The sequence below is a fragment of the Eptesicus fuscus genome, chromosome 13 (genome assembly GCF_027574615.1).
Source record: "Eptesicus fuscus isolate TK198812 chromosome 13, DD_ASM_mEF_20220401, whole genome shotgun sequence".
NCBI lineage: Eukaryota > Metazoa > Chordata > Mammalia > Chiroptera > Vespertilionidae > Eptesicus > Eptesicus fuscus.
This window is the reverse complement of record NC_072485.1, coordinates 55,097,001-55,114,804: the sequence shown is the minus strand read 5'-3', so window position 1 is coordinate 55,114,804 and position 17,804 is coordinate 55,097,001. Positions and strand designations below refer to the sequence as shown.

General features: G+C 45.7%; 3 protein-coding genes across 3 annotated transcripts in view; all 3 read left to right on the top strand.

Moving 5' to 3' along the window:
• Nucleotides 1–17,804, top strand: part of LOC129147112 (mas-related G-protein coupled receptor member X1-like) — a 53,208-nt gene that overhangs the window by 12,977 nt on the left and 22,427 nt on the right. The gene's annotated exons all lie outside the window — the stretch shown is intronic.
• On the top strand, nt 2,548–3,771 carry LOC129151251 (mas-related G-protein coupled receptor member X1-like). Its single transcript, XM_054725444.1, has one exon. It carries the CDS (start codon nt 2,565–2,567, stop codon nt 3,546–3,548), a length of 984 nt encoding a protein of 327 aa, XP_054581419.1. The 5' UTR covers nt 2,548–2,564; the 3' UTR covers nt 3,549–3,771.
• LOC129151252 (mas-related G-protein coupled receptor member X1-like) lies at nt 9,900–11,032 on the top strand. The gene has a single exon (XM_054725445.1). The coding sequence runs from the start codon at nt 9,915–9,917 to the stop codon at nt 10,884–10,886; it is 972 nt and encodes a 323-aa protein (XP_054581420.1). The 5' UTR covers nt 9,900–9,914; the 3' UTR covers nt 10,887–11,032.

Below are 17,804 nucleotides of genomic sequence, written 5' to 3'. Positions count from 1 at the left end.
TGGGTCCCGGGCCCGGGTGAGGCCACGCGCCCCTTGGGTATGGGTGAGGCCACGTGCCCCTTAGTCCGGGTGAAGCCATGCCCCTGGGTCCGGCCGAGACCAAACCAGAGGGAGTCGGACCTCTGTTACCACCATTTGTCCACCATCCAGAGCTGAGGGGTCAGTGCTGACATGTACACATAAGGAACTGCTGGACATTGAAATTGGGTCTCAAAAGAACTGTTGGTCCAGAAAGAAACTCACTACAGACTGATTCATTTGCCTGTCAGCATAACTATTATTGCTCGTCTCACATTCAGTTCTTATAAGTATATATCTAGTGACATATGATCTCGCTCATCTAGGGGAAATGATGAACAACATAGACTGAGGAACAAGAACAGAACCAGAAACAAGGAGGCATCGATCGGACTATCGGGCCTCAGTGGGAGGATTGGGGTGGGTTGGGGGAGGGGGAGAGTTCAACCAAAGGACTTGTGTGCATGCATATGAGCCTATCCAACGGTTAAGTTCAACAGGGGGTTGGGGCATGCATGGGGAGGGGCGTGGGATGGGAATGGGGGGATGAGGACAAATATGTGACACCTTAATCAATAAAGAAATTTAAAAAATAAATAAATAAATAAATAAATAAATAAATAGAAGCAGGGACATAGAAAAGAAGTGGATTGACAATTCTCCAGGGGAAAGGAGTGTGGGGGTGTGGGAAGAGACTGGACAAAAGTCGTACACCTATGGATGAGGACAGTGGGGTGAGGGGGTAAGGGCAGAGTGTGGGGTGGGAACCGGGTGAAGGGGAGCTATGGGGGGGGGGAGAGGAACAATTGTAATAATCGAAACAATAAAGATTTATTAAATTAAAAAATAAATAAATAAAATAAAAATATTTTTTTTAAAGAATTGACATATTGGGGTTTTTCCAGAGGCAAGAAGCAGCACCTGTAATTTCTGGTCTGTTCTCAGCTGGATTCCACCCACTTCTTCTTCCACACTGGATAAGCTTCACTTCTTTGTTATTTACCAAATTTGCCTATTTCAGCTTAATAAAACACAAATATGAGTTGCCATTTGAGATTTGTCCCTGAGAGTTACTTGCTTCTTACCCCAGCAACCGCATGTGTACAGGACACACCATCCTGGTAGTGGGGTTGCAGGAAGGGGAAGAGTGAAGACTCTGACACAGACCTGTGAGTTCAGATCCAGGCTGTTACGCTTGTGCACATGAGAACTGCAGCATGTCATTCAGCCTCCTTGTGCTTGTCTTTTCTTCTATGCCAGATGGGAGTAAGCATAGTACTGGCCTCATAGGGCTATGTGGAGAATTAAAAGAGGTAATACCATGTAAGCACTCATCAGCTGCCACTCTATACCTATGTGTGAGTTGGCTTGTGTTTCTCACCTAAATTCTGCAAGAGCGTCCCTCTTTTCATCCAAAGCCCTTTGTAAAACAGAACTAATCACCTTCTACCTGCACCACCACCAGGAGAATTCTCTTACACAAATGCTTTGATCTGCAAGGAAATCTCTACTCCAAATCACATGTAGGGACAATGAGTGGCTTTCCTATTGCATGTATCATAGGAAAACCAGTTAATAATGCCCCTTCTGTATTTCTGTCTCAACTACCTCTATTCACACCCTTGGCCACCTCTCTCTCTCCTTCCCAAAATGGCTTCTTCCTCCTCTAAAATACAGAGAAGTTTCATTCAGTCTTAAATCCTCTCCCACCTGGATTTGAGGTGTCTACACATAAAAATATTCTTTCAAACACAAAAGAGCTTTTCACAGAATGAATACTTAGAAATGGAATTTTGTTTTTGTTAAATATGTGATTTTTGGTGGTAGAGATAAAAGTGCTGACTTCTGTTTTACTAGTACATTTAAAATTCTTCATTTAAAAAAATATTATATTATATTAAATCCAAATATTCTTCCTCCCTTTGGCTCCTCATTCATTCCTTCATTCATTTGTGGATTAAAATTTTATTAACAGCCCCATTGTGTTCCCACACAGACTTGGGCCCTGGGGACTCAACAGTGGGAAGAGTAATCACTGTCTTTCCTCATAAAGATGACACACTGGGACATTTCTAATATAAGAGCTTTTGCGTGTCCTCATTCTGTCCTAACAAGGGGTCTCATTCCCTTCATGAGCCTAAGTCATAACCTCCTTTCTCCCCGATGAGTAGACCACTCCCAGTCACTGAGATTGCCCTGGGCTTCTGACAGCCTGCTGTCAAACAAAGCCACTCTCCTAGAGCACAAGTACTGGGGAACTCAGAACCCTGTTGTCCTCCACAGGACCTGAGCAGACTCTTCTCCTCCTGCCTCCGGGGCACATGTCATGGACTGGATGGTGAGTGGAGAGGTTGGACATAGAGGGTCCATGTTGCAGTAGAAAGAGCCCAGGATTCAGGACTCCAACACTGTGTGTTTCAGAAAGAATCCTAATCTCTGGAAGCCTCCATTCACCACAGATAGGGTGGCCATGTTGGTCAGTGGTCATAGAGCAGGTGCTCAAGTCTTGTTTTGTTTCCAGGCCCACAACTGCAGCGTTTCTGAACATGGATATGACTATCACAGCCTCGGAGATCAACCTCACAACAACCAATAGAATTGATCAGGCCATTTATCAACATTATACAGAGTTCATAATCCTGCAATTACTGACAGTCATCGTGGCCCTGGTGGGGCTGGCAGGGAACGCGGTGGTGCTGTGGCTCTTGGAGTTCCGCATGCGCAGGAACGCCTTCTCTGTCTACATCCTCAACTTGGCGGGGGCCGACTTCCTCTTCCTCTGCTGCCGATTTATACGTAGTCTAGTTTCACTCTTCGACGTCAACTTTGTTAGAGTAATTAGCAGATTTCTCTTGCCTGTGTCAGGCTTTGCCTATATCTCAGGCCTGAGCTTTCTCAGCGCCATCAGCACGGAGCGCTGCATGTCTGTCTTGTGGCCCATCTGGTACCGCTGCCGCCGCCCCAGTCATATGTCCGCTGTCCTCTGTGCCCTGCTCTGGGCCCTGTCCCTGCTGCTGAGCATCCTGGAAGTGAACTACTGTGGCTTCCTGGTGAGGAATATACATCTTGTTTGGTGTCAAGTATTAGATCTCATCACTGTGGCGTGGCTGATTTTGTTATTTGTGCTTCTCTCTGGGTCCAGCCTGGCCCTGATGACCAGACTGTTGTGTGGCTCCCAACGGGTGCCGCCCACCAGGCTCTACATGACCATCGTGATCACGGTACTGGTCTTCCTCCTCTGTGGCCTGCCCTTTGGCATCCACTGGTTCCTCATAGTCTGGTTTCCAAATGAATTTCATGCCCTCTTTCATCTTTCCATGATTGTAACACTTCTGTCCTCTGTCAATAGCTGTGCCAACCCCATCATTTACTTCTTCGTTGGCTCCTTCAGGCAGCGATGGAGGAAGCAGAGACACACTCTGAGGCTGGTTCTCCAGAGGGCTCTGCAGGACACTCCTGAAGTGGATGAACCTGGAGAAAGCCTTCCTGGGGAAACCCTGGAAATGTCGGGAACCAGTCTGGGGCAGTGATGAACAGCCTCTGTCCTGATCAGTCTGAAGTAACTTTGAGACACACTGCTGCCCTGGCCAAGCTTGGAAAGTATCTAGTCTTCTCTCAGCCTCAGCCTCAGAATGCTTCAGTGATTCCCCAATCTCTTCAAATAGGTTGTTTTTTATCTGGCCATTCAAGTTTTTCTCAGAGAAAGCATTAGTCCGAACATTATACCTCTCCATCGTTCTTGACATTACCAATAAATTTCTCATGTGAACTGAATTTCTTTATTGAATGCTTTTTCTTTACAATCTTCATTGCAACAGAAAGAATCCCTGTCCAAATCAGACAAATCCAGGTCTGAAGTCCTGGTTCTGCAGCTCTCCTCTCCAAGCCTCAGTTAACTCATTGTAAAATGCTATGAAATCATCTACTCATAGGATCATAGTGGAGAATAAATTAGAAAACAAATGAAAAGGACTCCGCCAGGTGCCAAATATGACAAATATTTCATAAACATCAGCGGTTAATACATGTGAAGCCTCTAATATATTATTGACTTCTGAGGTAATATTTAATAAGTTAAAAAAAGAGAATCCCTGTCCAAAACCATAGATAGTCATTCAAAAACTAGAGGCTCGATGCACGAAATTCGTACACAGTGTGTGTGTATGTGTGTCCCTCAGCCCAGCCTGCACCCTCTCCAATCTGGGACCCCTCGAGGAATATCCTACTACCCATTAAGGCCCGATCTCAATGGGATTGGGCCTAAACGGGCAGTGGAACATCCCTCTCACAATCCAGGACTGCTGGCTCCCAACCGCTCACCTGCCTGCCTGCCTGATTGCCCCTAACCATTTCTGCCTGATCACCCCCTAACCACTCCCTTACCAGCCTGATAGATGCCTAATTGCTCCCCTGCTGGCCCGTTTGCCCCCAAATTCCCTCCTTGAAGGCCAGGACACTCCTAATTGCCCTCCCCTGCCAACCCCATTGCCCCTAACTGCCCTTCTCTGCCGGCCGGGTCACCCCTAACTGCCCTCCCCTACTGGCCTGGTTGCCCCTAACAGTTCTCCCCTGAAGGCCTGGTCGCCCTCAACTGCCCTCCCCTGCTGACCTGGTCACCCCTAACTGCCCTCCCTTGCCAGCCTGGTCATGCCTAACTGCCCTCCCCTGCCAGCCTGGTCAACCACAACAGCCCTTCCCTATAGGCCTAGTCACCCTCAACAGCCCTCCCCTAAAGGCCTGGTCACCGCTAACTTCCCTCCCCTACTGGCCTGGTTGTCCCTAATGGTCCTCCCCTGAAGGCCTGGTCGCCCTCAACTGCCCTCCCCTGCTGGCCCGGTCACCCCTAACTCCCCTCCTTTGCTAGCCTGGTCGCCCCTAACTGCCCTCCCCTGACAGCCTGGTCAACCACAACAGCCTTCCCCTGCAGGCCTAGTCACCCTCAACTGCCCTCCCCTGTTAGCCCAGTTACCCCTTACTGCCCACCCTTGCCAGCCTGGTCGCCCCTAACTGCCCTCCCCTGCCGGCCTAGTCACCCACAAAGGCCCTCTCCTACAGGCCAGGTCACCCCCAACTGACCTTCCCTGAAGGCATGGTCACCCACAACAGCCTTCCCATGAAGGTCTGGTTCCTCCCACTGCCCTCCCCTGCTGGCCTGTTCACTCCAAACTGCCCTCCCCTGAAGGTCTGGTTGACCCTAACTGCTCTCACCTGCTGGTCTGGTTGCCCCTGACTGCCCTCTCCTGCAGGCCAGGATCCCCCCCAACTGGCCTGCCCTGCAGGCCTGATCACCCATAACTTCCCTCCCTCCTAGCCATCTTGTGCCAGGCATCTTGTGTCCACATTGGGGTGGCCTTCTTTGACCACATAGGGGCAGCAATCTTGTGTGTTGCAGCGATGGTCAATTTGCATATTACCTAGTTATTATATAGGATGGTTCTACCTGATTGGGTAGGAAAGGAAGATTCCCTATGTTTCTTTCAGACTATAGGCCCTTTAGATTCATGCTTAGTGCTGTGGTTTGGGGCATTCTAGAGGATAAAAGTTTGAATAATTAAGTTGGCCTACCTATAATCTCAATGTGTTCTCTGGGTTTAGGGGAAATGATACCCTTAGATAAGCACAGTCCAGGAAATTGGGCCTGCGAAAGGTCCTCTGGTAGCATTTGTCCACGGAATCTTCTCAGCCTGGATCACCACCTGGCACAGTATGGGCACACAGTACTAGTAGAGTTGGGTAAACACAGAAATGAGTGAATAAGTTTCTCTCATTGTTTCAAATGCTTCGTAGTTAAGTTTTTAAGGAAATGTCATGTACCTCAATTTGGCTGCAGCATGAGCACATGAAAGGAAGTCATAGGAGCTAAAGCTGAAAAGACTGGTTGTCCCCAAATCATGTGAAAATAATTTAGCTAACAAATATCTTGGGGAAAGAGAGAGAGGTGACAAGTCGTGCCTGTGGTGTGCTAAATTCTTTATCTGTTAAAAGGGAACACAATATACACAGTTGTTGATATCGATAAGTCACAACTAGAAAGGAGGTTTCATTACACAAAGCTATAAAATAAGTTGTAAAAGAGTTAAAATGGGAACTGTAAACATCAGTTGCTATTGGTGATTGAGATTAGGAGAGACTTTACATTTTAATATATATACTCTTGTGTCCTCTGAAATAAACTAATGTGCATACATTCCTCCTGGGAGTAAATGGAAAATGATCAGATGAGCTCGGCCATGAAAGCCCTGAATGCCAAGCAAACTCTTGTTTAGCTATGGAATCTCACATTGCTGGTTGGGTGGGCTTCCTGCACACGCACACAGTGGGCAGTGACAGGCTCCAGTTCAAACATTCCTCACAGGAGGGGGACCAGATGGGGTAAGATGGAGAGAGGAATAGATAATGCATTGAACTTAGGACAAATGAGAAACATCTCATGAGGCCCTTGTCTCACATCTCCAGAATCTCACTTGCCAGGGCCCCTTGTGCAGGAAGTCACAGGGGCTGCCCAGCATCTTGATAAGCCTCTCTTGGTCATTAGGTTCCACTCCTGCTCCTGCAGACACATCCTATCCAGGGGTAGGAGAACATCCTCTGGTGTTCAGCACTCCCTGGAAAGCTCCTCTTTTTCTACTCACCACCTTCAACTGGAAGAAAAGTTGCTCAGGTAAGAGTCCACTCAGAACTATCTTATTTCAATGGCAGTTTTGTTTTCTACCTTTTAGTCACATGGTCATGAGTACATCTTGGGGTGGAGCATGCAAGGAGCCACGGGCACCGATGAAGGATAGTCCAGAGACATGAAGCTCCCTCAGGGAGGCTTTGAATGCTGGTAGCTTAGGCTGTGAAGGACCAAGGTCCTTTCTGCTTCACAGACTTTGTTTTCTAACATGAATTGTTGTTAATAACCTCAGGTTTCACATATTACCTTGCTCTTCTATGCGTTTGTTTATTTGTTTGTTCTATGCGTGTATCTTTCCTGTCCCAGCCAAAAACACAAGGCACAAACACATAAGGCAATTGAAGAGAATTTAAAAAAAGACTGTGTATAAAGGGTGAGCAGGACTAAGGGAAATCAATAGAGGATACAGAGGTCCCTAAAGATAAGTCATAATAGGGAGCTATTGCCATTGCACATCCTGAAGTATAAAGGGAATGATAGGTTGCCAGAACACAGGGAGGGCTGTGGCTGTACCGGTGGTCCTCACTATGACCAAAAATAAAGGCCCACAGACAGGGGCTATTTCCTTAGGTAGAGTAACACCACCCTGGCAAACTCACAGCCTGATAGCAGAGAGGCAGGGAGTTGAAACTCAATCACCCTCCTCCTGCCCTCCAATCAGCTGTCAGTGTCAGCCTTTCCTGAGAGCAACCAGGAGCCAGAGGGAAAGGGAGCCCAGTGGTGAGGCAAAGAGATGTGTCCTCCCAGGATGCAGTGGTGGGTAGTGAAGCTGGAAATTAAATTTGACGTCAAATGAAGAGAATCTATTTTTCTTATAAACTCTTCCTAGTTGCTTTTCCGGGGACTTTTTCTCTCTCACTGTGATTAGATCAACTTGTTATTACATCTCATTTATTTGATCAGTTATCACCCACTTCTGGGTGTCACGTCTTAGAAATAATATCTCATCATAAATGCCTTGAGGATAGAATGTATGTTGTTTTAAAAGGGGGTTGTATACAAATATTATTAAGAATTTCAATTGATGATTTTGGTAGCACTGAAAGGAAATGCAAGAGAGGTTACTAGAAATTGACTGGTGATTACAAGGCATCAGACACCAGTGCTCTTTCAAATCACTGCTCCCCATCCCTAGAGAAGTGACTTCATTCTCATGCAAGACTTCCAGACTCATCAGCATTCCATCCAGAGGAGAAGAGGGGAAGGAAAAGCACAACCTAAAATTGATTACATCCCTTGTGCTCACCTCCCATTGGCTACCACCTGGTCACATGATGCTATCAAATGGGAATAAAAACTCGGATTAGAATCCATATTCTGGTCTAAAAATGTCAGAACTATTATGTAAGAGAGAAGGAAATGGGTATTTAGACCAACTAGTATTTTTTATACCCCTGCAGTTCTCTCATGATCTGAGCTCACATGAAGATTTTGCTCAGGTGCTCACCCCACAATGAGGCAGAGAACAGTGGTAAAGGCTCAAGCTGGGCTCCAGGAGACCAGGGTTGGCATTGGACTTGCTATTTACCTTGTGATCTCAGGGAAATCCTTTGGCTCTTTCAGCCGCAGCTTCATCCTGTGTTAAAGGATGATATTATAACAGATGGTCTCTGAGGAACATGTGCTCGATGCCAGGGATACAATAGTGAACTATCACAACAAAGAAAAAAGACAAAGCCCAAACAGATCTAATCATCATTATTAAGTTTTGAGTTTAAATAGGGAGAAAAGCCCTAGCAGGTTTGACTCAGGGGTTAGAGTGGCAGCCCACAGACGGAAGAGTAGTGGGTTTGATTCTACTGGGTGAGCCTGCCCAGACTGAACCTGGCAAGAATTGACTGATTGGGTCTGTCCAGAGGCAAGAAGGAGCTCCTGGAATCTCTGGTCTGTTCTCAGCTGGATTCCACCCACTTCTTCTTCCACACTTGATAAGCTTCACTTCTTTGTTATTTTTGAAATTTGCCTATTCCAGTTTAATAAAACACACAAATGAGTTCCCATGTTAGATTTGTCCCTAAGAGTTACTTCCTTCCTGTGCCACCACCCCCTACGTGTACCGGAAAAACCACCCTGGTAATGGGCTGTAGAGCAGGCGAAGGGCGAATAATCTGACACAGACCTGTGGTCCAGATCCAGGATCTTCCACTTGTGTATGTGAGAACTGGAGCATGTCATTCAGCCTCCTTGTGCTTGTCTTTTCTTCTATGCCAGATGGGAGTAAGCATAGCACTGCCTCATAGGGCTGTTAGGAGGATTTAAAGAGGTAATACCATGTAAGCACTCATCAGCTGCTACTCTTCACCTATGTGTGAGTTGGTTTGTGTTCCTCACCTAAATTCTGCAAGAGTGTCCCTCTTTTCATCCAAAGCCCTTTGTAAAAAAAAAGAACTAAGCACTTCTTAACTCCACCACCACCACGAGAATTCTCTTACAAAAGTGCTTTGATCTGCAAGGAAATCTCTACTCCAAATCACATGTAGGGACAATGAGTGGGTTTCCCATTTAACGTATCATAGGAAAACCACTAATAATGCCCCTTCTGTATTTCTGTCTCAACTACCTCTATTCACACCCTGGCCACCTCTGTCTCTCCTTCCCAAAATGACTTCTTTCTCCTCTAAAATGCAGAGAAATTTAATTCAGTCCTGAATCCTCTCCCACTTAATAGAAGGTGTCTGCAGGCATAAAAATATTCTTTCAAACACACAAGAGTGTTTCACAGAATGAATGCTTAGAAATGGAATTTTGTTTTTGTTACATATGTGTTTTTTGGTGGTGGAATTACAAGTGCTGACTTCTGTTTTACATTTAAAATTCTTCATTTAAAAAATTATAATATTATATTCAATCCAAATTTTCTTTCTCCCTTGGACTCATCATTTTTTCATTCATTCATTCATTCATTTGTGAATTTAAATTTTATTGACAGCCCCATTGTGTTACCACACAGACTTGGGCCCTGGGGATAAAACAATGGGAAGAATAATCACTGTCTATCCTCATAAAGATGACACACTGGGACATTTCTAATGCAGAGTTTTGGGTGTCCTCAGTCTGTCCTAACAAGGGGTCTCATTCCCTTCATGAGCCTAAATCATAACCTCCTTTCTGCCTGGTGAGTAGACCACTCTCAGTCACTGAGATTGCAGGGTCAGTGGTCATAGAGCAGGTGCTCAAATATTGTTTTGTTTCTAGACCCACAACTGCAGCGTTTCTGAGCATGGATATGACTGTCACAGCCTGGGAGACCGAGCTCACCCCAACCAATGGAAGTGATCGGGCCTTTTATCAACTTTATACAGAGAAAATAATCCTGGAAGTACTGTCAGCCATCGTGGCCCTGGTGGGGCTGGCAGGGAACGCGGTGGTGCTCTGGCTCCTGGGCTTCCGCATGCGCAGGAACGCCTTCTCTGTCTACATCCTCAACCTGGCGGGGGCCGACTTCCTCTTCCTCTGCAGTCAGAGTATATATATTTTATATGAAATTTTCTACTTACATTTTGTCCTCAAAAAAGTCTACAGATTTCTCATGCCTGTGTCAATCTTTGCCTACATCTCAGGCCTGAGCTTTCTCAGCGCCATCAGCACAGAGCGCTGCGTGTCTGTCCTGTGGCCCATCTGGTACCGCTGCCGCCGCCCCAGTCACATGTCCGCTGTCACGTGTGCCCTGCTGTGGTCCCTGTCCCTACTGATGACCATCCTGGATAAAAATAACTGTTTCCATCTGTTCGATTCATTAAACCATCCCATGTGTCAGGTATTTGACTTCATCAGACTGCCGTGGTTTATTTTGTTATTTGTGCTTCTCTCTGGGTCCAGCCTGGCCCTGATGACCAGACTGCTGTGTGGCCCCCACCGGATACCACTAACCAGGCTCTACGTGACCATCATGCTCTCAATGCTGGTCTTCCTGCCCTTGGGCATCACCTGGTTCCTCTCATTCTGGTTTTCAGATGACTTTAATACCAACCATCTTTCCATGACGATATTACTTCTATCCTGTGTTAACAGCTGTGCCAACCCCATCATTTACTTCTTAGTTGGTTCCTTCAGGCAGCGATGGCGGAAGCGGAAACACACCCTGAGGCTGGTTCTCCAGAGGGCTCTGCAGGACACTCCTGTGGTGGATGAACCTGGAGAAAGCCTTCCTGGGGAAACACTGTACATGTCGGAAAGCAGTCCGGGGCAGTGATGAAGAGCCTCAGTCCTGATCTGTCTGAAGTAACTTTGAGACTCACTGCTGCCCTGCCAGGCTTGGAAAGTATCTATTCTTCTCTGAGCCTCAGCCCCAAAATATTTCAGTGATGCCCCAATCTCTTCAAATAGGTTGTTTTTCATAAAGATGTTCTAGTTTTTCTCAGAGAAAGTATTAGTTCAAACGTTATATCTCTCCATTGTCCTTGACATTACCAATAAATTTCTCATGTGATCTGAATTTCTTTATTGAATGCTTTTTCTTTACAATCTTCATTGCAACAGAAAGAATCCCTGTCCAAATCAGACAAATCCAGGTCTGAAGTCCTGGTTCTGCAGCTCTCCTCTCCAAACCTCAGTTAATTCATCTGCAAAATGTAGTTGAAACCATCTGCTCATAGGATCATAGTGGGGAATAAATAAGAAAATGGATGAAAAGGACTCAACCAGGTACCACATATTACTAAATATTTCATAAACATCAGCTGTTAATATTCGTGACGCCTCTTATATATTATTGGCTTAGAGGCGATATATAATAAGTAAAAAAAAAAAAAAAAAAGAATCCTTGTCCTAATACATAAAATAATGTTCACAATTTTTCTACCTGATTGGGTAGAAAAAAAAGATTCATTATTTTGCTCTCAGACTATATGCCCTTTAGATTCATAAGTAAAAATGTGCTATGATTGGGGCCATTCTATAGTTAAAAAGCTTGAATAAATGATTGGCCTACTTCTAATCTCATTGGGTTCTCTAGGTTTAGGGAAAATATCCTTGGAGAGAGTCTCTACCTGCATAAGCACAGACCAGGAAACTGGGCTTATGAAAGTCCTCCAGTGGCATTTGTCTACAGCATGGTGACAAGTTGGCTTTGGTTTGTAGTAAAGAAAACCATGGCCTTTACCTTTGAGAAATGATGAATGGTTATAGCTCTCACCTCGACCAGTGTAGAGTCTAGCACTATGTCCCACCAATTCCAATGTGGCCATTGTAACCTCAGGGTCAATTTTAAAATAGAAATTAACTTGGAAAACAATTTTTAGTAGCATGCAGATAGTAGTTTTGGTATACTCTGTAAGCCTCAAGATTTTGTACAGATTTTTCTGGCTGTGGATAGTAGTCAGTTTCAAGGCCAGTCCCCATGAGTTGAAAACATCTGATCCTGCCCTGGTCATTTCATTGTATTGGTAGAAACTTAGGTTCATTACAGAATTCTGGACTATTCTCTGACACTACTTACTTCTTCCTCAGAGAATTCAGGCAGACGTGGAGGGTCCACTATGACAATGTCTCAACAGACAGGGCTGTCTGTTCTTCACAGACAGTTATGATCTCCACTTACTACATATTTCTCAGGGAGAGAAATTCACAAATGAATATGAGTCCTCTGGAGACACTACAGGTAGCTGTGAAAATGATACTAAATACAGTTTTCAATTTTTCAAATGAAATATAGCCATCAGAACTAGGTCTCCCTACGCTTGATCCAATGCTCTTTCCAGTTCATCACTCTACTGATTCTGTGTCCTACATGCACCCCCTTCTTTTCCAGATGCTGTATTAGGCATGGCTGTAGGTAAGGGGTTCCTCAGCTGGATGACAGGGTGGTGGAAGAAGGTAGGAAGATTGTGCATGTCATCTCTGCACCAGTCGGAGCACTTTGATATGAGACCACCAGCTTACACTGAGGGTGCTTATGAGATTCAGCCCTGTGAGACTTATGATCCTTTCTGATGAACAGCTTTGAGGAACCCTGTAGGAAAATTTCACCACATATTTATTGAACCGAAGACTGTTAGGTTTAACCTGGGCAACTGGTTATTTTTATGTCAGGGGGCATTCCTCTTCGTGTTGGCTGCAAGAAAACGTAAGACTTCTGGATGCTCAAGCCCAGACATTGCAGCCACAATGAACACATGTGGCCCCCACCTTCCTCTATGGAACACGTATAACATTGTCCCAGAATGTCTGGTTTATATGTCTCCCTCTTCCAACACCCTTGTGAGGTCTTGAGGAACAGATAGCATGTCTTTGAAACCCAGTGATGGTCTTGGCCTGCAATGTAGGAGACGCTAAGCAACAATTTTTCTCAAGCAGCTCCTGCCTGATAATCATGATGTTTTCTTGAAAAGATTGGATTTTCAAAAAAGGAAAAAGAAAAGACTGGCTCTGTCATAGGTTTCACTGAAGCTCCTGCAGGCATCTCCCACTCAAGTTAACAGAAAGTGTTCTCTGGAATCGGTCAATTCGAGGAAGGCGCTTAACTTTCATTGCAGGTCTCATCGCTGCTTCCAGGGAGAAGAATGGAAGGGAGGAAAGATTCTGCTCATTAGCTGCCTCCTTTCCAAAACCAGAGATGGTTTTTCCTGTGACTTCATCTTGGGTGGGTCATGCAGGACATCCAGGAATTTCCTTCAGGAAGAGAGGAAGGATATAAAAGTCCTTCATGGCACTTTTTGGGAGCTGTCATCAACAACTATTTATTTATGCATTACTTCAACAAGCATCATTAAAACATATGTGACCAAGCACTGTATTTCTATGTAGAGCAAAAACCCTTTCAAAAATATTTTCTCAGTAGAATGTGTAACCAACCCTTTCCATTCCATCTAGAAAAGGTACTGATTTACATCCAATAAATGCTGAGCCCTCAAGGTTACTCACTGATTCCCTAATGCACATGGACCTCAGAGCCCTGAGTTATCTGCTTCACAAGAAGCAATTGGGTCTGTTTCCAATACTCCTTATGCCATTGGGCTTATCCATGTACTTACCTCATTTATCAAAATACAATATAAATCAATAAAAAATGATTATGGAAGGAGAATTATAGTTCCAATTAAAACTAATATGAGTGTTCAATTAAGAGAAGTCTCAGAAATATTGTTATTGAAATGGGCATAAATCTCACAACTATTCTAGATAGAAAACATTTAGCAGTATTGAGAAATATCCTCATGCAGAATAAAGTACACATGATTTTATGATCTCCACTTACTACATATAAACAGCAAATCATAGGCAAGGCTTAATGGATGTGCTTTCTGCAAGCAAGACAGAGTACAATTCTATATGCTGACCCACACTCCAAGGAAATTCCTTCCCTCTCTTTTATTTGTGGTGAATGAATTCAAGGTAATAGTATAATATGTATATTACAAATATATCCTTCTTCATAATTGCTCTTTAACAGATCTTTATAGTGAACCTATCCAGTTGAATATATCAAGCATGCATTTTATAGCAATTTCACTCAATCATTCTCCTGTTATTTCTATAAGTAATAACTGAGCATCTGCTATACTCCAGCCCCTGTGCCAGGCCTTAGAGATTCAAAGACAGCATCAACGCCAGCTGTAGAAGGAAGCAGTCTAGTGCAGTGCAGACTGTTGTACAATATGTTACATGCCATCATAGGGTTATGTTTGGGGAGCAGAGGAGAAGTCATCTAAAAATTCTAAGTTGTCTTGCCTCCATTATGAAGAATCCAATAGCCAGTCCAGGAGATGCATGACAATATAGATTCAGGTGGCTCCTGCTATTGGAAAACATCCTCAGCAAAAGCTTTACCATTTATGAAATAGCTAGAGTCACTAGGCCAAATCTACTAACAGCCCCCAGTCTACACTCTGGCATCCACCAATACACAATTCATGAAGACATTTTTCAAGGAGAGTGCCTGCAGGAGCTTAGGTCACAGGCCTTCCTCTACTACCTATTCCCGAGCCCGTTGGTCCAGCAGAGGAAGCCCTGTCTCCACCCAGCCCACTTTAGCAACCAGAGACCCTGGAATATGCAGAAATGCAGAACCTGTGTGTACTAGATTTGGAGCGCAGGACCTGGAGTTTAGGAACCTAGATTTTCATGATGACTCCCTGAGAAACTTGGGTCACAAGCCCAGTCTAGGCAATCTAAGCAAATAGTGAGAGTATCTGGTTGCCTCAGACTGAATCACATGCCATTTGGGCTCAGGTATCAGTTTTCAAATAAGAAGGTAGGCTTTGACTTTACCAGAGATGTGGACTGGAGGTAAATTCTGTTGCAAGTCAGGCTGGAAGTAAATGACATAGAGACTAAAACAAAACAAAACCATGCCGGTTTGGAACAGTAGATGGAGTGTTGGCCCACAGGCTGAAGGGTGCCAGGTTTCATTCTGGTCAAGGGCATGTACCTTGACTGCAGGTTATGTACCCGGTTAGGTTTCCTGCGGACATAGATGTTTCTCTCCCTCTCTCTCTTTTTCTCCCCCTCCTTTCCTCTCTATCTAAAAATTATGGAAAAATATCCTCAGGTGAGATTAAAAATAAATAAATAAAAATAAAAACCATTAAACTTTTAATTTAAAAAAGCCCTAGCCTGTTTGGCTCAGTGGCAAACCACTTTTCCAGTGCTGCTGGCCCTCACGGGGCAATGCCTCCTCCCAGGCTCTGACCAGGCCAAATCAATGACTGATTCTCCCCTGCCAGACTCAGCTTCGGAGGCCCAGGTTTTCCAGCCCACAGCCTTGCCCCTTTGACTCACTTCGCTACATAGCAGGGGAGAATCAGTCATTCCACAGGGTGTGGAAGGCAGGCCTCCACTGCTCTCCAGGTGGACTGGACCTCCTTCCCAGGCCACACTGTCCAGTCTCCATCTGGCTCTCCTTCAAACATTCCTCTAAACAGGACACCCCTCAGGACCACCGGTCAGGGTGCCTGTCTGACAGCTCCACAGGCCCTGAGCTGCCCTGCATGGCTCCCACCCACAGACTCTCATGAAAGGACTCCTGACGAATGTGCTTTGAGGAATGGAAGACATGAGATGTGAAATGCGGAGGTGAGCAAAAACATTGGATATTATGGGAATACATTTGAACAAACACTGTTGAAAACAATACCTGTTTATTGTCTTTGGGGAAAACAGAGTCAAAATCCAGTCCTAGGGCCCAGTAGGATGGGAGGATGGAAACAGAGGTTGAGTTTCCTAAGGTCTTGGTGTTTGGTGTTCATGAGGAGGACAGACTTCTGGGGTGAGCTGTATGGTTTGCCCACTGCACCAAACAAAGGCAGAGGAGGGGAAGCGGCCAACATACAATCCGCTGGTTAACCTTGTGTCCAGGTGCACGGCTCTGACTACTGGGAAGGAAGGGGCACATTTTTCTTCACACAAAGGCAAGGTCAGGGCTGCTCAGCTCAGAAAGAAGACCTTCTCCTAATCTGCATTAATGTGCTAGAAGCGGACACTTTTACAAGGTAAAACTACTCATTTCTTTAGTTTTTACACAAATGTGTTACGTAGCTACGGCAACTGACTGGAAAATAGACAGAGAGTGTAAAACTTCCATACAAAGTGAGGAGAAAATAAACATGCTGTGTAAAGCCCCTGATGGACTGGGCAGCACAGAACTTTCTACGCAGCTCCCACTCCTTTATGAAATCTTCCAAAAATAGGAAGATCAGAGACCTGTTTCTAGTGAGATAAAGGTTTTCATGCCTGCTGACTAAACTGGCAGGGCGTGGCAGCATCTCCTACCACTGTGGGTCTGTGTAAAGAGGCTCATGTGAGCAGCTTCCCTTTTCAGGCAGAGTTTTGCTTGGAACGGCCAATCCCATAAGAATAGCACTTTCCTCACGGCCTGAAACACAGGGTATTGGGCTAACGGATATATGATCATCTGAGGTGAAAATATCTCAGTGGAGATTCTTTTTCTCTATGTGTGTGTACTTTTGGACTTTTTGCCAGGCTTTACTGAGATATATTTGTCATATAACATTATATTATATTATATTATATTATATTATATTATATTATATTAATTAGTTTCAAGTGTACAACAAAATGATTCAATATTTTGTATGTTGTAAAATAATCATCGCAATATGCCTAGTTAACATCCATCACCACACATGGATACTTTTCTTTCTCTTGTGATGAGAAACTTTAAGATTTACTTACTTGGCCACTTCCCAATATACAAAACAGTATTATAAACTAATAGAGGTTGGGTGCACGAAATTTGTGCACAGGGGGGGGGGCAGGGGTGTCCCTCAGCCCAGCCTGCACCTCTTCATTCTGGGACTCCTCAGAGGATGTCCAACTGCTGGTTTAGGCCCAATCCCTGTAGAATTGGGCCTAAACTGGCAGTCGGACATCCTTCTCACAATCAAGGACTGCTGGCTCCCAATTCCTAGCCTGCCTGCCTGCCGAATTGCCCCTAACCGCTTCTGCCTGCCAGCCTGATCACCCCCTAACAACTTCCCTGCTGGCCTGATCGATGCCTAACTGTTCCCCTGCCAGCTCGATTGCTCCTAACTTCCCTTCCCTGCTGGCCTGGTGACCCCTAACTGTCCTCCCCTGCTGGCCTGCTTACCGCTAACTGCCCTCCCCTGCCAGCCTGGTTGCCACTAACTGTCCTCCCCTGCAGGGCTGGTCCCCCACAACTGCCCTCCCCTGCAGGCCTGGTCCCCCTCAACTGCCCTAATCTGCAGGCCTCGTCCCCCCCCCCCCAACTGCCCTCCCCTGCAGGACAGGTCCCCCCAAACTGCCCTCCGCTGCCAACCGGGTCACCCCTAACTGCCCTCCCCTACAGGCCTGGTACCCCTACCTGCCTTCCCCTGCCAGCCCGATTGCTCCCAACTGCCCTCCCCTGCTAGCCCGGTCACCCCTAACTGCCCTCCCTTGCCAGCCTGATCACCCACAATGGCCCTCCCCTGCCAGCCTGGTCCCCCCAACTATGTTCCCCTACAGGCTTGGTCCCCCACAACAGCCCTCCCCTGCAGGCCTGGTCCCCCTCAACTGCCCTCCCCAGCAGGCCTGGTTCCCCCAAACTGCCCTCCCATGCAGGCCTTGTTGCCCCATAACTGCCCTCCATTGCAGGCCTAGTCCCCCAACTGCCATCCCCTGTCAGCCTGGTCACCCCTAAATGTTCTCTCCT